This window comes from Pezoporus occidentalis, unplaced genomic scaffold (assembly GCF_034315485.1).
Source record: "Pezoporus occidentalis ecotype Australia unplaced genomic scaffold, CSIRO_AGI_Poc_V1 ctg159, whole genome shotgun sequence".
NCBI classification, from domain to species: Eukaryota; Metazoa; Chordata; class Aves; order Psittaciformes; family Psittacidae; genus Pezoporus; species Pezoporus occidentalis.
In genome coordinates, this window is record NW_026913415.1 from 407855 (window position 1) to 432168 (window position 24314).

A 24314-nucleotide genomic window follows, 5' to 3' on the forward strand; every position below is an offset into this window, starting at 1 on the left:
TAGAAGCAATAATGAAAATAAGCTTTAAGGTCCCTTCCAACCCAAGCCAGTTTGTGATTCTGTAACTGGATGGAAATGCACGAGTTTTTCTCCAAATAGAAAACCTAACAGGAAGCTCAAAGCTATTTTACTTCTTACTTAAAAGTTAACTACAACCTATCTGCGTTTTTCCTTAATAGTAAGCTCAAACTTCTTTTACTGTATGAATTTCCAGTTGTAAGCTAGAAACTTCAATAAACCCTTTGGAAAAATGAGTAGTTCACATCTTTCATCATGATAACCATAAAGCAATTTTAAAATTACAACCATTAAAGTAAAAATGCAAACTTCTGGCTCCTGAAGACTCACACAGATCCTTTACACCTTAAGCTAGCAGGTAAAGTGACCTAGTTATTCAAAAGGCTCCCTCTCCTAGCTACATTTCTCTTGCCAAGAAGACGTGCGTAATACTGAAAACCAGAAATCATAGAAACCCAGACTGGTCTGGGCTGAAAGGGACCTTATGTTCACCCAGTTCCAACCCCCTGCCATTGGCAGGGATGCTTTCCACTAGTCCATGCCTTCCAATCTTTTGCTTTCTCATAATTATACCTTAACGAAGCTTTCACAGCAACAAAACCCCAGTGGGGGCAGGAGCTGATGAGTTCTGAGGTCTAAATGGAGAAAGGAATTACTGCCTACTCCTGGAATACCCAATTGCTCAGGCCAATACTGCTCGTAGCAAGACATATGCTCCATCTGCACACCACCAAGCCCTCACTAAGAGCTTTTGGGCTTCTTTAAAAGCCTGAGATCAATAAAGTACAATTTAAAAACTTAGCTGGGGGGGTGCTAATGTGCTGGAGATTGAGCAGACACTGACCCACACTACATCTAAACCTTCAAATTAGCCTAAATGACAACTTCAGTCACACTTAGAGGGGCAGATAAAAGGGAAATAATATATGTCTTTCAATTTATGCATTTCATGGAAATATACATTATATTTATTTGATATTTATACATCTCATGTTATACGTGTATTTTCTATTACTATATCTCATGTATATATTACATATTTAATTTTGTATCAATATATCTGGTATTTGACCATTTAGGCCATGTACCTCTGTCACATGCTAATGCAGTGCTGCTATTGCTGCATGCTTAATGCTCGAGCCAAGGCAGCTGGTCCCGCTGGAACAAGGCTGTTCTGACCAGCAGGATCTCCTCCACGCTTCAGCATTCCACTGGGACATCAGCTGGGGCAGGCACCAGAACTCAGAGCAACCTCAGCACACGTTATTTACCACTTCAGACCTCATGAAGCTCTAATTGCATTGCCCTTCAGCTGATGCTCTTACTCAACCACCCAAGTCAGCATCCACGCTGTCAATAACCCAGGCTGACCAAATTCATTAATAGCTCTGCTTGAAACCCAGGCTAACATCTGTACATGGCGGGGTGGGGGGGGTAAAGCATCATGTTTTCTCCTGGTTTTATTGAAAGTATTTGGCTTTCCTGTAGCAGATGAAAACCAGATGTGGTACAGAGGGAAGGCTTGCACGAGCCAGAAAGCAAAACCAAGACAGCAACAGGCAGGTCGCACCCATTCATTACCCGTCTATTTCCCTTCTGCCATGAGGCTATTTATATTGCCTCTCTATTATTACAAATATCCTAATTGTGATGTAATTCTAGAAGCCACAGTTCTCTCCCTTGCAGCCCAGAGGAGAAAGCAGCGCCCAAGTCAAAAGGCTTCAGCAAAGTTTCTTTATGCTGTGTAAGCACTTTGGAAAGCTTTGCTCCTGTCTTGCAGCGCTAATGCCTATACTAGCAGCCGTAATCCCTCCAGAAGCAGCCCAGGCTAGGGATTAAACCAGGTTTAGCAGCTCCTGGATGCCCACTTGTACTGAGAACATTAAAATAGAGAAGTTTGTGCACATGCACATGTAAGAAGTATCACTGTGTATCACTCGTAAAATTAAACGGGCATCCTCATTTCTGTGATTTGAGGCTTAAGCGGAGGAGCAGGACTGGAGTTATTTATCATTTTAAGCACCCACATGATGCAAACACGAGGAGTAAATCATGGGTGATTTAAGAACTGACTGGCCAGGTGCATGGGCAACTGAAATGGCAGATGACCTACCATGGGCATACCTCACATGCAAGTCTTCGAAGGGCTTTGCTCTCTCTACAGTATTATTTTTCCCTCTCTAATGCTAATCTAAAGCTTCTGGCAATAGAGTATTGTGATTTAAAGCAAACATACAGTGGCAATTGAGATAAGAAGCAGGAGGAGGTGATTATTTGATTCAATCTGACAAAAAGAAAAGCAAGGGAGGGGGGAAAGTGGGGTGGGAAATGAGCCTTACTGTGCTGTATGTGCCACACAGAAACCACTGCCCAGGCCAGTTTGGAGATACATGGACAGCACTGCTCTGAGGACCACACAGGGAATTTTGCATCATCATCAGCCCAGTGCTGACCAGCTGCTGGCTTGGGGGATTCACTTAAATGCCTTTAAAACTGACTTGATACATATAATTTTAAGCTAGCTTTGACAGCCTTTTCAGCTCCCAGTGACATACCTGCGTACTGGAGAAGCATCTGCAGCTATTCAACAGGGCCATTCGCACCCAGGAGAGATAACTGACACCTCACCTTTCCATGAGCAATGCAATCACTGAATACTGGACAGATTTCTATTGCTGGCTACTCCCTGACCTATTTTAAGCATCCATCACAGAGGTGCTTTTCCATAGCAGAAAGGGTTTACTCGTGTTAGCTCATCTGCTCTTCTGCAGCTTGAGAATGAAGTGGAAATAAGGGTTAATACAAGAAGGATGCTAAGCTCCATGTCAAACCATAACCCAGAAAACAAAGTGGGGTTTTATTTGATTAATTACTTGGAGCTTCTATATGACACCTGCAATACAGATCTTTTGGTATGCACATATATTTATGTATAGTACCATAAGAGATAGATATTATAATATAGATATTACCTGGGCTTCTACATTACATCTGCAATGCAGACTTACATGTATATATAATATTCCATTACATTGTATATATTATTCTAGTAGATTTATATATATATATTATTTCGGACTTCTATATGACACCTGCAATGCAGATTTGTGTGTGTGCTTATTACTGTATTACTATTATCTGATATCTAGATATTATTACTAATATCTAAATAATGCATATTTATAATATACGATATATGTATTAGTAATATGTGTATATATAATAATATGTATATGTATATATATAATGACACTGCAATGCAGTTTGTGTGTGCTTGTGCATACACATACACACAGTCTCCCAATCCTTGCAAAATACCACCATATGCCATTTTATTATGATTATGATTATGTTAGAGATATGTATTCCTTTGGACAGCTGCAATGCAGATTTGTGTGTACATACATTAATGTTCTATTACGTACATTATCACAGTAGATATTTTTCTATATGTATTACTTTGGACTTTGATACGACACCAGCAGTGCAGATTTGTGCATACACATATGTACACACACACATCATGTCCCAGGACTTGCAAAATGCCACCCCATGCTTTCTCCATAGCTCCTATTTGGAGAAACGGAAAGCATTTCCTCACTGTGTTTTTCCCTGGAAAGCCTGGAGCGGGTCAGCTCCTCCCCACGCATGCGGGTCCAGCCGCTCCGCGCTGCCTCTGCAATTACCAGAGAGGTTTTTTGCCGGGTGATTGGGTGCATTCATCCACTCCTGATGAGCAGCTCTGGGAACAAACATGATGGAGAGGGAATCGAGCGACCCAAAACACAAAGGCTAAAACAAAGAACAGCAATGAAACGCCAAAAAAGAATATTACAAAGGGCAGGTTGGGTTTGGCAGGGCGCTGGGATTACAGCGCCGTGAATCCCAGCTTAAATAAAGCTCAAACATGAATTTCCTGACTAAGGTAAAAAAGCCCAGCTCAAATTTACGAGCTGCTGGCAAAGTTACCTCCATCCCAGCGGCCTCCAAATACCAAGATGACTCTGGCCCAGAAATGCAGAGTTCAGCCTAATAATTCAAATACATTCCTCTGAGCATCACTGGTTCTGCAGCTGGAGCCAAGGCAATAGAGACGTGAACTCCAATAGTTCTAACTGCACACTGTTCAGTGCCTTAAAGTGAACCACGGAAATGTATTCCTAAAGCTTGCACAGTTCAGTTGTGATGAAGTGGTTATAGGCCCTGTAGAGAAGGGGGTTTTAAGGAGGCAACCCCAAATCTTCCCCCGGCTCTGTTGGATACAGTTCATTCCCCCTTTAATGAGTAACAACAGAAAGAAATACGGATTTTTCTACTCTTCGGGACAATCTTGTGGGTCTTCTTAGTTAAAGGATAATAAACACTGGCACAGGGTGCCCAGAGAAGCTGTGGCTGCCCCATCCCTGGCAGTGTTCAAGGCCAGGTTGGACACAGGGGCTTGGAGCAAGCTGCTCTAGTGGAAGGGGTCCCTGCCTGTGGCAGGGGGGTGGCACTGGATGAGCTTTAAGGTCCCTTCCAACACAAACCAGTCTGTGGTTCTATGTTAATTCATTTCACAGTGTCATCTGTAAGACAGAAGGAAAAAACTCCCAATGAACCCCACCCTTTCCCATAGAATAAACTCAGTGCCACCCCTTATACCTACCAGCTTGCATTTAAAATACCCCAAATTTAGAGAAAGCAGTAATGTTTAAAATAAAGATTTCACGTTATTAAATCTGCTTTTTTCCTTCTTTTTTTATCTTTTCTTCTTTGTTTTTTGTTTCTTTCCCAAGCATGTCAGATGCTTCACCGAAGTCCAGAGAGATTAGATCTGCTCTGCTTTGGAAGCGCTGGAGCAGTGAACATTTGGGATACAGCCCCCAAAGCCAAACCTCTGTTCCCCAAACCTGCCATTTCTCAAAAGATTCCCGACTTCCTCCATGATAAAGCACATTAAAGTTTTAACACTTTGCCCTTATCTTGGACTTGAGCATTTTTAACCACACTTTCATTCTCCTTTGGCATCCCTCACACAGCTCCTTGCCCAGGATTTTCCTCCTGATTAAAATCCATACATAAATCTGATGATCCTGAGGAAAATCAGGAAACTTTGGGTCCCTAGCACAGAATCACTGCACAGGAATCCAGTTCCTCTGTTCTTATTCCCTCTTATCAAACATGAGGATATTATAATGCTGGAAAACTCTGGCAAAAAAAGAAATAGGATGTTTTAATTGCATTACGGCCAAAGATTGCTGAACTTCCCTTCCCTCTCCCCCTTCTTTTTTAATTAAGGAAATCAGCATTTTTTGGTCCTCATCCCCGTTTATCCGAGACCTGTGCTGTCCTCCTTTAAAACCTCACTTTCCTGACAGCAGCAATGGGGGAATGGTGCAGTTTAAACAGTTTGTTACTCTGAAAAGGTCTTTTAAAAATTATTCTTTTATGTTCCCCTCAAAATTCCAACATTCTTCCAGCGTAGCATTAGCATGTCATTACAGGTTTTCATAGGAACTGCTGGGAAACCACCACATTAGACCCTGCTACCGGTCTCCCCATAACAGCATAGAGTCATAGAATGGTTTAGGTTGGAAAAGACCTTAACATCATCTAGTTCCAACCCCCTGCCATGGGCAGGGATGCCTCACACTAGACCATGTCACCCACGACTCTGTTCAGCCTGGCCCTGAACACTGCCAGGCATTTACCACTTGAACTGGTCCACATGAAATTAACCATCTTGGTAAATGTAAAAGTGTTAAATATCTTAAATAATGGCCAAAATCAGAAATAATCACAATATCTCTGATTCCTACATCTCCTATAGTGGATTATACCACTGGTACCTTTTGTAATGGAAGTCACTGCCATAAATTGCTTCTGTGATTATAAGTAATGTTTTTCCTAATCAACCAAGTTGATTTGCCTTGTACTATATTATATTTTGAATCATTTTGTTTTTTAAATAATACTGTATCATCTTTTCCTCCATTATGGCTTTACTTATGGGCAGTGGTAGGGCCAGGACTCCTGAAGATGGAAATACATAACTATAAAGATGCTCTGCTCTTAGAATAGGGGAGATTAAACTATTCATTTCACATCCAGATGGCTTTGCTGTGGCCTGACAAGCCCTGGAGCAGTTCTCACATAGACACTGTTCCTTCTATCAATCATGTTGTTAAGACCTACCAAAACCTTCAGCTTTCACATAGCCATAAGATGTATTTTTATGAGAATACTGGGTTAGCAGCATGTGGGAGAGCCATGCAGCTGTAGGCCAACAAACAAGCAGTGTCCTGCTGCACTTGTGGTGCTGGCTGGAATAAAGATAATTTATGATAGTCATCACAAGCTCCACGCGATCAAGCTGACCCCCAGAAACCCATCCAGGTTTATTAGACAGAGGTTGATTCCAATTTAGGAGATGTCCGAGCTCCAGATGACTGAAAGTTGTCAAGGGAATCACGGAATCAACCAGGTTGGAAAAGCCCTTTAAGCTCATCCAGTCCAACCGTTCCCAGCACTGCCAAGGCCACCACTAACCCATGGCACTGAGGCCTCATCTCCACAGGGTGTGAACACTTGCAGGGACGGTGACTGCAGCCCTGCCCTGGGCAGCCTGTTCCAATGCCTGAGCACCCTCTGGGGAAGGAATTGGTCCTCAGCTCCATCTAAACCTGCCCTGGGGCAGCTCGAGGCCGTTTCCTCTTGTCCCATCCCTTGTTCCTTGGGAGAACAATCCCCACCTCACTACAACCTCCTTTCAGGAAGCTTCACCCTCTCCTGCCTAATGTTCTCCCAGGGACGGGAGGAAAGATGAGGTGAAGCCTTCTCCTGGCTGAGTGCAACCATCCTTGTGGAGCGGGACCTCACTCTTCAAGGCTCTTCTCTACAAAACAGAGGTGGTAGTGACCCATGGCATGAAGCTTCATGGGATCAAGCAGTGATGCATGTGTGGCACCAACCACCCCAGTGAGCAGAAGCTGCAGTAATTTATTGCGCATACCGATGCAAAAGGACATATATTTTGTAATCCTTTAAATGTCTTCAAATAAATGATCTGCAAAATGTCTCCACTGTTTTAAACTCAAGAGTAACTCTTCAGACTCAGCTTGTCCTTTTCATCTTCTCTACGGCAGCCTTTGCCCATGAAGTCCAAATCCCCAGTCACTCTGACAAAGCCAAAGGCTCAACTGTCTGGCACGATTTATCCCTCATCCATCTTCATTAAGGGAATGGAAGTGAGTTGCAATGGGCTGCTGCAGTTCAGGCAGATCCTTTCTGCAAACAAGGGAAACAATGGGTTTATTTGCCTCCCCCAAATTGCTGCCGTGAGCAGCAAGACTTGCACAATGAGGGTTTGGGAGCAGTATTGTCCCATCACCCTCTGCCACGCACTCTGCTGGGCTTTAACTGAACTTCTGTGTAATGTTTAACCTTAGAGCAGCTCCCTGCATGTGCTTCACCATATTGCCTTCCTTTTTAAACTGATTTCCCTTGAATTTGGCCAAGCTGTTTGCTCAAAGCAGGAGTTACACATCTTTGTATCTGGGAGACATCAGGACCACAAAGAAAAGGGTCTTCTCCAAGGTGGAGATGTGGCCAACACCGCTCATCCTGGCAATTCTTCTGTCTAGACATTTTCACTGAATGATGATCACTCTTCACACTGATGCTCACGCTCTGCTTGAGGTCATCAGTGAATGTGTTGGCTTCTCTCTTCCTATAGGAAGCATATGGGGAAGAAAGGTTGCAGTATTGCAGTCAGCTCAGGAGGTTTTCAAAGGGAACCTCTTGCCCCTCACACTAAATCCACTTCAGTTTCTATGCTCCGAAACGGCTGTGATTCAACCTAAACCCTGGTTACAGGCAGCTGAGGTCTTCTGCTGCAGGACTAGATGGGAGCACCCTGGAGGTGCACATGTGGGCTTGGCTCCAGCTGCTTCCCTTCACACAAGGGCTCCTTGGGGTGCTGAACTCCTTGCTATGGACATACAGGCTGCACATGCACATACAGAATGTACAAACCGCACAAAATACACAACAGGACCCACTTCTGTGCTACAAATCAGGAGACACCTCTCATGTGAACACACTCGAGGGCAGACTGAGGAAATGGCATTTGCTGCCTTGGGAAACAATTGGTTCCAAATCCCAGGGCTCAGTAAGACACTGTCACCTTGTCACTGAGCAGGTGAGAGAGGGGCTTGCTCCTCAGGCAGCAAACCAAGATGCTCTCACCAGGAATGCTCAGCAACAGCACTCGTGTGGTGCCTGGAAAAGCCACAGGGACAGCAGAAACCCTTCAAAAGCCAACATTTGTCAACTGCTACCATCAGAGCTGGGTGTAGGCCCTGTCCTTGTTCTCAGGCTCTTCTGTTCCCCACCAAGGGCACAGTGCTGCAGCACCTGTCTGGCACCCACCCACTGGTCCAGTGTGTAAAACCCAGCATGGGTTCCCCAGCCATGAAGAAAGTCCAAAGGGTCTCAAGTGAATGGTCCTAAAACCAAAGTCTGTGTTTTGACTGGGAGAAGGGGGGGGGAAACAAAATCCCTACTAGAGCATTAATTCCTCATTCCAGGACTAGGAAAATACAGTGTCATGTTAACTACAGACACCAGGGATCAATTATCCATGTAAAGTCCTTGTGGAAGCCTTGTGGGACAGCAGCAGCACAATCTTTGGTTGAAACCATTGGAATCCTATATTATCATTATATTATTTGATAAATATATATAAGTAAATATAGAAACAAAAAGCTTCCAGGAAAGAGGCCCTTCTTTTGTGCTTTATAAAATGTGCACCTTGATAGTCAAGCTGAAAACAAAAAAACTTAATAGAAACCCAAATTACAGATACACTGGGGCAATTAGCCAGTGAAGATGAAGAAAATGGTATTACTAAAGTCAGCATAATTCTGAGCTTCACCTGGGTTTGCCACGGTTGCATGGAAGCATGAGTCCTTGGTCCCTGCTTGAGTCAGACCGAGGATTCTATTGTATAGATAAATACCTACAAAACTAAATATCCAGATATTTAGGGGTCCATAAAACCTCGAGATCCAGATATCTACAAAATCCAGATCTCTAGATACACAATACCTACATATCTATAAAATTTAGATCAAGATCAGTAGAGGAGAAGCAAAACCCTAAAAAGATCAGTGAAAGAAAACTAAAGAAAAGGAGAAAAAGGGAAGGGTATGAATGAGAACAAATGGCAAGACAAAACAACTGCGCCAGAAAGAGCTGGTGAAGAAGGACAGAAAAAGATGGGACGCTTGGATGTGTAGAATGGATAAAATGGTCCCTCCAAGCAAGTGCTCCACCCAGCAAAGGCAGGGATTTACTTAGCACTTCTCTCCTGGAAACTAAATAGCTGCTAATTCTTCAGGGTGGAGGGAAAGGCAGCTCTGCACAAACCTGTTTAATAACTCCTCTATTTCCCTGCAGCCATCATAGATCAGAAGTCATCATTTTCTTTCATTCGGACATTATATATATACCCATATATGTTTTATACATACATATGCATGTATGTATTTTTATATATATACAAACACATATATAAAATAAGATGGACTTTGGGGTAACAAAATGTTTGCTGAAGATAGTAACTAATGAAAACTAATATGAATATTCACCTCAGCCACCAATCCAGCCAATCTGGGCGCTGCAGGAGGACTCTGAAGCGAAACTAGTGAATAATTCAGCATGGCAGGAGCGGATGAACAAGACGCTATTTGATACAGAGCCTGGAACTGTCAAACATCCCCAGCTGAAGAATAAGAGCATTTTGAACGCGCTGGTGAAAGCATCTGGTGCATGAGCTTTGCTCTGTGACTCCTTTGTGTCCTGGCTGCCGTGGAGGCCTGCACAAATTCTTCCCACATTAGGCATCATCTGTATGATCTCTGTGCTACTCCCTCTGGAAGCTTTCCATGCTCTGGGGAGGCTAAACCCCCCCCCCCCCCCCGGGTGCTGTATTAAACACCTACCCCATCCCAGCCACCCAGGAGAGCTGTAACAACAGTGTATATTGCAAGTTAAAAATGGGCAGAAGTGAACAATGAGCAAGGTAACGGCTCTCCCATCACCCCTTCACAGGAATCCAGTTTCCACATATAAAGCCTCTAGAGCCATGTGACAACCCAACCACTTAAAACCCAAAGCAGTGGAAACTGAGCATGATAAAATAAATCTAGTTTTGTTAAGTCTGTTTTAATGAAATTTGGTTACCTCCCCTTCATACTGCTTCATGTAGGGGAAAAAAAGTGAATCTATTCAAGTGTTGTCTCCCATTAATACAGATCCCGGTAGGAGTCAGAAAAGGGAATATACTCAGAGTTTAGAATTAGAAATCAAGCTGAAACACTTCATGGTCTGCATGAGTTGCCTATAGGAAGTTCCTCCTATTTGCCTATCCAAACCCATGTGCAACTGTTGGAGTAAAGGCATGCACTCTGGGTCCCTGATGGAGCATCAAGGCCATAATGGAGTTTTCATCTGAAGTACTGCATGAAGCCTATAGGAAACAGAATAGAATTGTAGCACATGTAAATCCTCCTCTGGTAAATACATTGAATAACTGAATTAGAGATGCTCATTCTTGAAACTACAGAGGCAGAGAGCTCAGCTCTATGGACACTCTGCTGAGAAAGCAATCCTATGTAAGGAAAGATAGGCTTCATCAGAAAACGAGAAAATACAGAAAAAAAAAATCAAGGAAATCACCTTTTAAAACCAATTGGAACCTTGTTGGTAGAAAAATAAGTGCAGTATTTAAGTAATATCAATTATGACAAGTAATAAATATTTTATAGTGTCTCAGAATTACAAAACTGGAGAGGGGCTTGGGACAAGGGCCTGTAGGGACAGGCCAAGGGGAATGGCTTGAACCTGCCAGAGGGGAGACTGAGATGAGCTCTTAGGCAGAAGCTCTTCCCTGTGAGGGTGCTGAGGCGCTGGCACAGGGTGCCCAGAGAAGCTGTGGCTGCCCCATCCCTGGCAGTGCTCAAGGCCAGGTTGGACACAGGGGCTTGGAGCAAGCTGCTCTAGTGGAAGGGGTCCCTGCCCGAGGCAGGGGCTGGAGCTGGAGGAGCTTTAAGGTCCCTTCCAACCCAAACCAGGCTGAGATTCTATGAAAACAAAAAAGGCAAAAAAGGCATATTGCTACCATTCCAAGAAGCACTGCTACAAAAAGGCTCATCTATTAAATCCCAATGTAGGTAGAAGAAAACCAGCAGGACTGACATCAAATACACTTTAAAAGGACAGGCTGGGACTCAGAACACAGCCCAACCCGCTGTGGCTGCTACATGCAGCTCCTGGCTGATACTAGCACGTTTAGATGGCAGTAACAGCTTGCCTTGACAGCCATCCTTACAAGTGCAATTTGGACACAACTCACAGGAATCTCATGCAACAGCACACAAAAAACCCCACAAACAATAGGTTGAGGCTATTCAGAAAAGGTAAATGAGGAAAACAGCAAAGCTGCAGGAAAAAGACATATCTTAATTCTGCCCCACTTCCGCTCCCACCGTGCGAGCACGACTGGGAATATATTCCCAGGAACGGGTGGCTCCATGCAGACACTCAGGCTACCAGAGATGCTTTGCAAGAAGGGAAAGACATTAACAGCTCCACGTAAACTGTTAGTTGCTGTGCTCTATTTCCTAAACTAGGAGTTGTAGCACGAAGAGGTATGTGCTACCTCCTCAAAGAGAAACCTGAGCTGAACATCATAGAATGGTTTGGGTAAGAAGGGACTTTAAGACCACCCAGTCCCAACCCTCGGCCACGGGCAGGGACACCTTCCACTAGAGCAGCTTGCTCCAAGCCCCTGTGTCCAACCTGGCCTTGAACACTGCCAGGGATGGGGCAGCCACAGCTTCTCTGGGCACCCTGTGCCAGTGTCTCAGCACCCTCAAAGTAAAGAATTCATAAGTAAAGACTTAACTCCCTTATATCTAAGCTGGACTTCCCCTGTTTCAGTTTGAACCCATCACCCCTGGACCTATCACTACAGCCCCTGATGAAGAGTCCCTCTCCAGCATCCTTATAGCCCCCTTCAGACACTGGAAGCTGCTCTGAGGTCTCCACACAGCTTCTCTTCTCCAGGCTGAACAGCCCCAGCGTTCTCAGCCTGTCTTTGTATGGGAGGTGCTCCCATAAAGGCAATCATCCTTTATGATTTAATTTTAAATACACAGCGAAAAAACACACAAGAAAAAATGGGACTGAAGAAGGTGCCTGGCAAGAACTTCCCAAACGCATGGAATCAAAAGGTCAATTCTGCAATCAGGTGGCTGTAACACAGCCCTCTCCAACAGCTCTCCTCCGAACATCCCTTTTAGGACACTTTAGGAAGGGAAGGGAAAGCAGAAGCCTGCACGTTTTATCTTGAAGCCTGCGTGATTTGTGACCAAATTTGAGGCTGGTGCTGCAGAACAGAACATCTGGATTAGCCTCACTTTCTCCAAGAGAGCTGGAAGCAGTGAGCAGCACAACAGCAGCCGCGCAGCTGCCAGGGGACAGGAATGCAAACTGCTGCTCCAAAAGCAGAAAAACCCCAACAGATATGATCCAGATTCTTTTTTGTCTTGAAAACAGCTGCAGATGTTGCGAAAGGAAAGCAAAGAGGCTTCCTGGATCCCTCCCTGTACCCAATCCCAGCACACACACAGGCCCTGGGAAGAAGCAAGTACACCGTTTACCTATTACTGAAAAAAAAATACAATTCCCAAAACTTCCTTCTACCTTCTCTTTCATGGAGATCTCTCTTCTGCACCTCTGCACATCTAAGCTAGACAGAGATGCTCCCTCTGACACTACTTAGGAGAACTAGATTTTAGAGATGTAGAGTAGATCTTAGGCAGAAGCTCTTCCCTGTGAGGGTGCTGAGGCGCTGCCACAGGGTGCCCAGAGAAGCTGTGGCTGCCCCATCCCTGGCAGTGTTCAAGGCCAGGTTGGACACAGGGGCTTGGAGCAAGCTGCTCTAGTGGAAGGGGTCCCTGCCCATGGCAGGGGTTGGAACTGGGTGAGCTTTAAGGTCCTGTTCAAACCCAGACCAGTCTGGGATTCATCTTATGATTGTATGAGCTATGAAGTGGACTCCGGTCCAACAAGATACATTAGAAAACAGACCAACATCCAAACAGGCATGCAAATGTCTTGTACAAATAACAGGATTGGAGGTGGAATACAACAGTTTTCAGACCTGCTTTCCAGAATTCATGCAGTCACCTAATTGGGTCACTTTTTCATGTCTTTACCTTCAGTTTGCTACACAATTTTGCTGCTTTTTCAGAGCAAAGCCCATCCTGAATGATGTTAATCATTTGCTAACTCCACATTCAGTCAGTTCAGCCCATTCTACCCGCTATGAAAACAGAAAACAACCTTGTTGGCTTTGCAAAATGAAGCTGTTGGCTTACCCTTGGCTGAGACATCTATGAGCACTAGTCCTTCCTCTGATTCCCCATCCTCTGCTAGTAGCTGAAACTGACCCAAGTCCTCAGACTCATTAATGGAATACAGATACAGATACAGATCTTTGCCTACAAAACCCCCTCTCAAAACAGAAAACAAACCTCCCAAACCCCATGAATTTTACTGTTCTTTAGCCAAAGCACCCTTTTAAAGAGCAGAACACACAGTCATCAGGCCACCTCTTTATTCAAAGAACAACAATGGCAGGGCAGCAGCTGATGTTCACGTCACCCACGTGCAGACAGGCTTTAACAAACACAACTCCACAACTCCCGTTCGTTCTAAGGGAAACCATTGCAAAGAGTTACAGGGCAAACTCAAGGCAAATTAATGAATGCTTGTATCCCTCTTCAGAGTTTCAATCTGTAAAGTGAAGGGTACAGCTCACCTCACCCCTTTCACACATAGGAAAAGTCCTCATTAAGTAATTGAATCAAGTACTCATGATTGGGAAATAAAATATTGACCATGTAAATTCCCTCTGATCTCTTCCCCAGTGAAGCTGAGTGCACAGAAACTCCAGAAACACAACACTACCAAACCACTATGTGCAGTGGATTCTCTTTTCAGGGCACTCTACAGAAAGACTACTAACTCAAAAGAAAGGCTAATAACTCAAGAAAGGCTTTTTTCATTTCCATTTGCAAACTGAAAAGTCACCAGGATATTCCAACACTACAAAACACTTGAGTGAAAACATACCATCTGCCAAAAAAAAGCCATTTACTCTAATTTCATTTTGCTTTTTTATGGAGCAGATAGGATTACATAGACAAAAACACAACTCCTTTTACTGCTAATACTGTTGTAACTTCAGTATCACCATTGAGCAGGTAACCCTCAACTCGTATCATAATTACTCAGGGTTTACTTTTTCACCATTGAAGGGTTTCCATGCTACTATCATTTCATCTTACCTCAAGCACTGGTCCAGCTCCAAGAATAATCTGTTCTACTCCACTGGCAAATCCCTTCTGGCTGAGGGCGGTGAGGTGATGAATGAGAAAGTTGGTGCTCTGTGTCTTTCCTGACCCGCTCTCTCCTGAAATCACAATGCACTGGTTCTTCTTCCGCTGAAGCATGGCGTGGTAAGCCACGTCTGCCACAGCGTAAATATGGGGCTCCAGCTTGCCCAGCTGGTGGTTATCGTACATCTTGACATACTTGGGGTTATAGATAGGCAGAAACTTAAATGGATTAATAACTATGAGGATGCTGCCTACGTAGGTGTAGATTTTCTCTTGCTTGAAGCGGTTTCTGAGATTCTCCAGGAGCGTTTTCTCGTTCAGGTCTGGCAGGCTGCACAAGTCATCGTAGTCCTTCTGCTGTGGCTGGGGAAGGAAGCCACGTTCTACCATCCTGCGGCGCTCCTCCGTCACCCTCAGCCAGGACTGGAGGCTCCCATAGTGAATGGACCCGTCCAGGTTCTTCTCCCGCAGGAGGAAGCGATAATCCTCGCCGCTGATGCGATTCTCCAGGGCCATGCGAGGCCACAGCATCATGCGCTGGACGGGGCAGTCTGTGGGGTTGAGGATCCATTCCTCCCCCCCAAACTCCTTCACCTCGGCCAGGACGTAGCATTTTGTCTTCTCAAGCTGAAGTTTATTGATGAGAGACTCGATCACCTCAGCAGCGGTGGACGTTTTCCTGGCGGTGATGGGGCAGTAGATAGTCCCCTCCGCGATGCTCCCGGGGTAGATGTGCAGCGTGAACTCGCTCTCCTCAAAGCGTCGTCTTCCTCCAACATCATTTACACTCATATTGGATCCTCTCCCATCAGTACCTGCGCTGCATAGTCAGGACTGTCCTCTGTATCTTGTCAGGTCATCATGTTAGCAGAACTAAACAAGAAAAAGGAGAACAAAAATAGGTTAGGTTTATCCCAGCAGGGATCCTTGGAAACCACTTGACATACACCACGAGGCGCAACGGAGCAACACAAGTGACAATACCAATTGCCTTAGAGGAAGCAAACGAGGATTCCAAACCAACACCTGAAAAGAGAACAGGATTTCACCTTTTTCAGAGATGTCCATATCTGACATTAGATATGAAGTATTCCAGCCAGCTCACCCATACATTCTCACTATTTCTCTCATACTGCTTACAAACCACAGAACACAAATCTCCAGCACCAAATTAAACACAGTTAATTTCTCAAACATCATCCGTGCAAGATGACAACAGCCATCATGAACCCCAAATGAAAGCAATTCCAGGGTTAATGATCCTCAGTTCTCCACCAATTGGTTGTAAGAAACTTAAAACCCTTGCAGATGTTCAGAGTTATTTCAATATAAAGACAAAAGTTAACTATGAAGAAATGCAGAGGGCCCTCAAAACCAGGATGAAGGAATAAAGTGGCAGGAGGCATTTAATACTGATAGAACTTTATGTGATCATATCCTAACGTTGAGCTTTTCCTTGGGCACTGCCCCAAGGGACCAAGACCTCACAACTGAGTTCCCCGACAGCACTGACAAAACACTCAAAAGTGGTCAAAACATGAAGTCAAAACCCACTTCAGGTTCAGGGAGCTCCTGAGCTTCAGCTATTCAATGTTAGGAAGCCTATGTCAGGAAGCAGCATCAGATCGCCCTGTCCTTGCGCTCCTCCCAAGTACCCAGATCCAAGATCGTCACTCCAAGCACAACCACCCTCCTCTTCTACAGCCACGCAGGGATTTGGAGATTAGTTTCACTTGCTACAAGATTTCTCAGGTCCTCAAATGAAAACCACTGTTTTATGTTGCATTGCTGCTCACTCCAGGATTTCATAAAGTGCATTATCCCCAGCCACGCGCTATTCAAAGCAAAGAAATCCATGTGTCACAGTGCAATTTATCTGGCAGGGATTCACAGCACATGGCTTGGTAGCAGCACATATATTATATACTGGGAAGCACTCCAACTGCTTGCCTATAGCTTTACTATAGGCACAGATGCAACAGGGATGATGTCAGTTAAGTGCTGGGTTGGGCTTTCTTTGTCTGTCTGACTCCAGCATCAGCTTTTCTTCAAGAAGGAGGGGAGGGAGTGGAGGGGGGGAACCTACCACACTTAAGCCAGATAATTCCTCAAGATTTTACTTCAAAGCTTACAACAAGAGGGCTGGCTATTTTTATTCAAGTTATCAGAGTGCATCAAAGCCTTGCTGACTCACGTGAGAACTGCAAACAGGACTTTAAGTTGGTAACCTTGAGCAAACCAACCTTCCCTTCTGCCCCCTCCCTCTTGTCAAATGCGTGCAAGCTCAATAAATCCTCCCTAAAGCATCAGGTCGCTCCACCACACCTACCCAAAAGCTTTCCTTGCTTCTCTACAGCAGGGACTCGCTGCAGTAACAAACATCTTCGTCTTCTGCATCCAAACAGCTTGAATCCAGCAGAACTGTGAGCCAGGCATGAGCCCCATGGAGAGGCTGTAAGCCCCAGTAACTGCAATCACAGATGGGCCAAGTCCTCCCTGCCTCCAAAACCACTCAAACGCCAGAAGCTTCCACTTAATGACTAAGAAATGTGGCGAGGTCAGAAAGCAAAGAGGTGTTAATTTGTGCCCTATAAATCACAGGAGGTGTGCCACAGGCTTTGCTTTTAGTAACACTAACCATGGCTGGAGTATTATGTTAGGTCAAAGAAACGTTAATGAAGATAATTGCTTGTGGTCTCCCAAGGCTGGTGCACATGAGCCTGGCTCTGCTCAGCATCAAACAGGCAGTGTATGGAGAGAACACTGCACTGAAACGGGTGTTATTAGGTCACTACCATATTTGAGGGAGAAAAGCTCTCCCGATGACAACTGTGCAAGCAGGCTGTTACACTGGCTTTTATAGGACTTTCTAATTTAACAATATTTGTGTGCTTGGACACAAAAAAATTAAAAAGGAAAAAGAAAAAACAAGAAGTATTTGTGGGTTGCCAAATAGTTGATACTATTTTAATTAAAGGCACTTTGGGTTGCTCTGGGGTTACATTTAAATGAGAACATCTAAAAATGATGCTACACTGAAGTCGTTTATATAGTCTGATGGAAAGAAAAGCCACTGTCTTCCTGATGCTGTGCCCAAGTAAGTGGCAGGTTATAAAAGGACCTGGCTTTACCACCAGGCGCTTCACTCACGTACTGGCTTTGGCAAGGCTGAAGGCAGCAGTACTGGGATGCTGATCCCACAGGAGATGGAAATCCAGATGATACATCAGGCCTCAGAGGTCAGAAATAATTGCAAACTCTGGCCAAAATTCACAGGCTACGTATGCCTGTGAAAGGAAGAACCGATGACATTTTAAGACAAGATACTTACAGCTTAATAGTTTCTAGATCCTTTTCATTTTGTGTGTTCAAATGAAGACTGTTACTCACATTGACCCTGCACACTGATGTGGCTCCATTTTACTATCATAATTTTACTTGTAACACAAAAAGCACCATCTCCAAACAAACCTGGGGTTACAAACGAAGCCTTGTGTCCTCCTGCATAACCAAACAGCTTCATAGTTCCAAGAAGACGAGAGGCCATTCTAAGAATTCCAATAATAATTCAATTAACAGCAGGAAAAGCTACTGAAACTACAACAGTCAATGAGGCTTTGTGCATACACTAAACCGGTACAGAATGGCTTATTTTTACATCATATGCTATCTTTTACTAGTTGGCCACAGTTTAATATACGTAAACAAATGTGCTTTTTTGAGTTAAACGTATGTATCACCACATACAGTGAGTGCTTTTGAAATGGGAGCTGGTTTTTAGTAAGGCTTATTGTGGCGGGATATCAGACAAAGGAGGATGTCCCAGTTACCTGTGCAAAGGTAATGAACAGAAGGGTTAGGTCATGCCATTTCTTATTTTTCCATTCAGAAAGCTCAACCTCAGTATTTCCCTTTCCAGGGACAGCACAAGCAACGCGTGGCAAAAGTCCAAAATAAATCATCCACTGGAAGCATCAGTCCCCATCATAAATAATCTGTGACAGCCAAAGCCTGAAGTCACTGACAGAGTTTGCCAAATATCAGATGATCTGGAAGAGCTAAAGATGAGTGTCAGTGTGGAGGCTGCTAAAGGGGCAATTCTGGAAGCAAAGTTCATTTGGTTTTATTACAACACCCCATAACCCAGATGAGGGCCTGCCAAAATAGCAAAACCTTCTCCCTGTTGCCAGTCCTCAGGCAGTTGTAACAGGCTCGGCTGCTCCAGAGAACCTGGATTCCTCCATCCACAGGTACGTCACATCACATACCATGTGGGCAGGAATTCCTCAAAGAGATAAACCCAAAACCTCTGATAAAGAATTGGCCAATTCAAACACACTTCACTGCCTAACCTGAACATAGCAGCACAAGGGCTCTCCAAATTTCTCTCCTGCAGTAGCAAACAGCTTCTTGCTGCTGGTATCTGAAATAACACCCCTGCACCATCAAAACTGATGCTACTGACACATCTGTGACAGCTGTGGCTGTAAGAACTACTAGAAAAGCTCACGTAGGTGCTCAATGCCTCAGTGGTCACTGCAGTTTTACATGTCAGTCCCTTTGATGATTTATATAATCATAGAATCACAGAATGGTTTGGGTTGGAAGGGACCTTAAGACCATCAAGTTCCAACCCCTGCCACGGCAGGGACCCCTTCCACTAGAGCAGCTTGCTCCAAGCCCCTGTGTCCAACCTGGCCTTGAACACTGCCAGGGATGGGGCAGCCACAGCTTCTCTGGGCACCCTGTGCCAGCGCCTCAGCACCCTCAAAAGGAAGAGCTTCTTCCTTAGATCCAACCTGAATGTCCTGTTTCAGTTTGAACCCATCACCCATTGTCCTATCACTACAGTCCCTTATGAAGAGTTCCTCTCCAGCATCCTTGAAGGCCCCCTTCAGATATAATGCTTAACTCCCTCCTTTTTATCATCTTCTCACCAGATTTTTCTCTTCCTACTGTTTGCTGATGGGAGCAAAACATCATTTTCTCTTCATCATCTGTGTTGATCCATCTCAAAAGACCTTTAAGATCATCAAGTCCAACCATCACTGGTCCAACCCTCCTGCAGTCAGCAGGGACACCTTCAACTATATTTGTAATCACAACTCAAACCATCTTCTTCAAAAGAGTCGATAAGCTTCAATCAGCAAAAGTAACTGTCAGCACTCCAAGATTGTCCATATACAGAAAAAAGACCTTTTGGATAAATTTCAGAGTAGCGTATTTGGAGTGAAGAGAGTCACCAATGCAGTGAGATGACCTAAATCACAAACAGATACCAAAACCAGGAGCTGAAACATTCACAGATGCTCAGCAGCAACAGAAGTCCCAGCTGGACCTGGCACAATGGAGTGCTGACACACAACCAAAACACAACCCCTGTAGGCACCAAACACCCATCACCTCCTGCAACATCAAGAACAAACACAGTTTGGTGGTTTCTTTCCTCTCCCCCTAAAATTTTCCATTAGGTCCCAATTCTGTAATCCGTAATTCTCCTGCTTGCTAATTCCACTTTATCGTGATCAGAGTTCAAAGCAAATGTAGGTGAACCTAAAAATCTGCATCCCTTCAGCTTCTGCAGACCCAAATGATTTTGTAGATAAACCTTCTCAATGTCCCCAGTCCAAGACAGATCTGTAAAGTAGTTTTTGGCTGTTATTGTCAAGAGGCATAATAAAAGGAGAAACTGCTTGGCCACTGCTACCCACCATGCCTCTGCTGGGATGATCCCCTGCTGTCATGCCAGTACAGCCAGAGTTATCTACTCAGCCTCCAAGCAGGATTCCCAGAACATAAAAGAAGCAGCTGTGAATACACAACTCAAACCATGTAAATCATCCCCAAAGATGCAAAGCTGCCCACACTACGTGTAACCTAAAATAGGTTGCAAGTGTTTTCCAAGTTGTTCCTAAGCTCACCAGCTTCTCCTGTTTACCCATGCTTACCAAGCAAGAGATATTTCTCTTGCTATTTAAGAGACCCATGGATACATAAAGCACCTCAGTAGATGATAATCCCTTCCTGAGCCTGGAACTACCCCAAGTCTCAAGGACTTGGTCCAACAACCACTCAATGGCTCCTCTCTTGGCAGCTGGAGATGGGTGAGAATGGTGCTGCCTGTTCACCACACTCTCACTGATGGATCTCATATGGAAATCTGTCAGCTTCAACTTGCAGCTGAGACAAAATGGAAGTGGGAAGAATAGCAAAACCCAGCTAAAACCAAAAAATTACAGGAAAAGCTGTTGCAAAATAAATTACTCCTTGAGGTCGTTGCAAACGGTTCTGACAAACAAGGAACTGAATTCGGATATGAATAACAACATGATCACTCACTCTTCCCCTTAAGGTCAAAGCACCTTCTGTGCAGGGGATGAATCAGTGTCCAAGGAATTCATCATTGCTACGCAGTGAATGAAGCTCTTGTCTGTGGGATTCCTGCCCTGCTGGCTGGAGATGTGACTGAAGGCAAAGAAAGGAAATCACAGAATCAAGCAGGTTGGAAAAGCCCTTTAAGCTCATCCAGTCCAACCGTTCCCCAGCACTGCCAAGGCCACCCCTAACCCACGGCACTGAGATCTCATCTCCAATGAGTGTGAACACTTGCAGGGACGGTGACTGCAGCCCTGCCCTGGGCAGCCTGTTCCAATGCCTGAGCACCCTCTGGGGAAAAAGGTTCTCTTAAAATAAAACTAAAAGGGACTGCAGGGAGCCTGGGTGACGCCTGTGATTGAGGCAACTGAATGGGAGAAGTGATTTCCCCCTTTGCTCCTGTCACAGCATTTCTGCGTGATGCTGGGAGACCCAAAACAATGGCGCAAACAAAACCGTGCCCTTGACTGGACTGTTCCTCTTTCTTGTACTCCTGGGTTGAGTCACTGCATCTTGACTTCTGGAAGCACTGCTGTCCTCCTGAAAGCAGCATCCCCACACATAAAGGGTGGTGTTAAAGTACTAAAATAATCAGCCCGCTTCATTGTACTCACTGAACAGACGGTGCTTGGAAGTTCATTCTCTCTCTGTCCCAGCATCATGAGAAACTTTGACAAATGAGCATCAGGAATGAAGCCCACGTCCTCCAGCTGCTCCCTTGGCTTTCTTGTGCCACCAACCACAAAGTAATAATATAGAAAAATAAAACTGAAAAACACAAAGGCGATTGCAAAGGAAAAGGTGGCATAGTTTAACTTACACTTGCTGCTCCCATATCCCTCATGTGCCAAAGGACAACTATATCCAGACTGACCAACAAGAAGGCAGGAACTAAGGGAGTGCTTCGTATATCCCAAGTTTAGAGATTTCCAGCGGGATGAATCATTGTTACAGGTTATTTTGCCTCTTCTAATGACTAATTAAGTAGTCACTGCCCAGAGGCATGACAGCCCTGTTTCAAATACAAAGATGAATTTGTCATTTACAAACGCAGCCCAACCATTGTCGTCTGACAGAGCATCCCTCCCCAGTACTGAAACCCTGCTCATTTCAGCAGCCAAAATGTCCCATTTTCCACATTTGCTGGTTGGATTTGCTCCTTACAGGCGTCCATAGAGTAGTTCAGTCCCTGAAAACCCAAGTGGAAACAAGCTGGTATCCCAAAAGCATAGATCAAGGTCAGATAACACATTCCTACAAGCTCAGAGAAGAGGCAGCTATAGCAGGGAGAGAGCAGTATAAACCATAAATGGACACAAGATTTTACTATCTCACAAAGCACATGTCCATCTATTTATATTTTTGTTTGCAGCCAAAAATTTCACGTATACAGCCTGAAAAAAGAACAGTGTGTACCATAAAAATCCTCCTGAACCTGTTAAAAATGAAGCATATGAAGTGTTAGAGCAGAGAAACTCTGCCAAGGACTACAGAGGTTCACACTGAGGAGCATCTCGCCAGCCCCAAAATGGATGCACAAAATACCTTTCTTGGAGCCCACGAACTCCACCAGTGTTAAGGAGAAGATGCTTCTATCCCAGACAAGCTCAAGAGCTTCAGAGAACAAAACCTGGGGAGATAAAGGCATCCTTCCCCTTCTAATCCAGCCTGTAGGCATTGGTAGAGGATAAATGTGACCACTGCTGTGCTGGAAAGGTTACGGCACAGCTCTCCAGTACCACTTCGAGCTGCAGCAAGCATCACACGTGAAATAACAACTGGGCTAAAAAAGATCCTCTCCAGAACTGGTATTACACAAACACATTGCACTGGCACATGAATGCCACTGTACTGCTGCAGCAGAAAAGTTCATAAGATCACAGACTGGTTTGTGTTGAAGGGACCTTAAAGCTCCTCCAGCTCCAACCCCTGCCACAGGCAGGGACACCTTCCACTGGAGCAGCTTGCTCCAAGCCCCTGTGTCCAACCTGCCCTTGAGCACTGCCAGGGATGGGGCAGCCACAGCTTCTCTGGGCACCCTGTGCCAGCGCCTCAGCACCCTCACAGGGAAGAGCTTCTGCCTAAGAGCTCATCTCAGTCTCCCCTCTGGCAGGTTAAAGCCATTCCCCTTGGCCTGTCCCTACATCCCTTGTCCCAAGCCCCTCTCCAGGTTTCCTGCAGCCCCTTCAGGCACTGGAGCTGCTCTCAGGTCTCCCCTTCAGGAGCCTTCTCTTCTCCAGGCTGCCCCAGCCCAGCTCTCTCAGCCTGGCTCCAGAGCAGAGCTGCTCCAGCCCTCGCAGCATCTCCATGCCCTCTGGGCTCAACCTAAAGGGTGCATGTCCCTCTTGTGCTGGGGGCTCATGAAGATAAGGGAAATAAATGGCAACTTATTAAAAACAATTTACATTTTTATATGCTATAATCAAGAAGTAACTTCTCACATGGCAGTTTCGCCATAATGTATATTGTCCATTGTTATATAATATATATTGATAGATACCAGTATATCCATTTACACATCTCAACATATATTGATACACTGATCAATTGATATACTGATACCTATCAATATATATTTATATATCAGTGTATTGACCCTTTTGAAAGGATCTTTTTGACTCAAAGAGCCACACTGCTCAGCAGGGACAACTGTTGCCCGAGAACACATTGCCAAAGCAGAGCATTGTCGCTCACTGCTCCAACCCACTTTCAGCATGAGCCAAGACAACCCAACACTTCTTAGCCTTGCTGGAGCCCCCGCATGCAGCAAAATAAACATAAAGCCACTCTGGAAGTGGCAATTCCTGTGCTGTATTTCCCTTAAAAGTAAAAATTAGGGACAACATACATTACTGAATGTCCATAACTGAATAACATTAGTTTTGAATACTGGCTCAAATAATACCTCAATAATTTCAGATGTTTTCCTGTAGTCTTAAAAGCACTGCAGTTGCCTGGAAGAAGTTAATACAGTTTAGGCACAAAGTCACATTTAAGCATCCTAGTGCTGGGGAAGATACAATAACGCTGTTACTAATGCTATTTTCCTAATTTTCTGGAGGATTATGGCCAGCCCCAATAACAAGAAAGGGATGATGTAAAAGCCTTCCCACAGAAAACTCTTTTTGGCAAACACTCTGCTTCGAATTAAATTTTCCACTGTTCCAAATGCAATACTATTGCATTTCACAAAAATTATTACCTGCCTGTTCCTGGTGAGCCAGCAATACAAAACCTGAGTTTTCCCTGATGCCAAAAACACGTTTCCCACCTTCCTACTGATAGGATATATACTCCTCGGGATTAACATGAATGATACAAAGCAGGTCAGGAGCCAAATCCCATTTTGTAACATTTTAGCTGAAGCACAGCTTTTCATGAAGGAGAATTTAAACAGCCAATTCCCCAGTTCTCCTCTCTGCCCATGTTCTTTAAGTGACACCCCAATTCATCTTCTCTTTAGCATCTGCATAA

General features: G+C 44.6%; 1 protein-coding gene across 11 annotated transcripts in view; it reads right to left on the reverse strand.

Annotated features, from left to right (window-relative positions):
* MYO9A (myosin IXA) overlaps nt 1-24314 on the reverse strand; it is a 191262-nt gene that overhangs the window by 139853 nt on the left and 27095 nt on the right. For all 11 annotated transcript variants that reach the window (XM_062612105.1, XM_062612104.1, XM_062612102.1 and 8 more), the window contains exon 2: nt 14415-15338. In XM_062612105.1, coding sequence (XP_062468089.1) covers nt 14415-15257 — 843 coding nt within the window. In that variant the 5' untranslated portion in view covers nt 15258-15338. The remainder of the gene's footprint in view (nt 1-14414; nt 15339-24314) is intronic.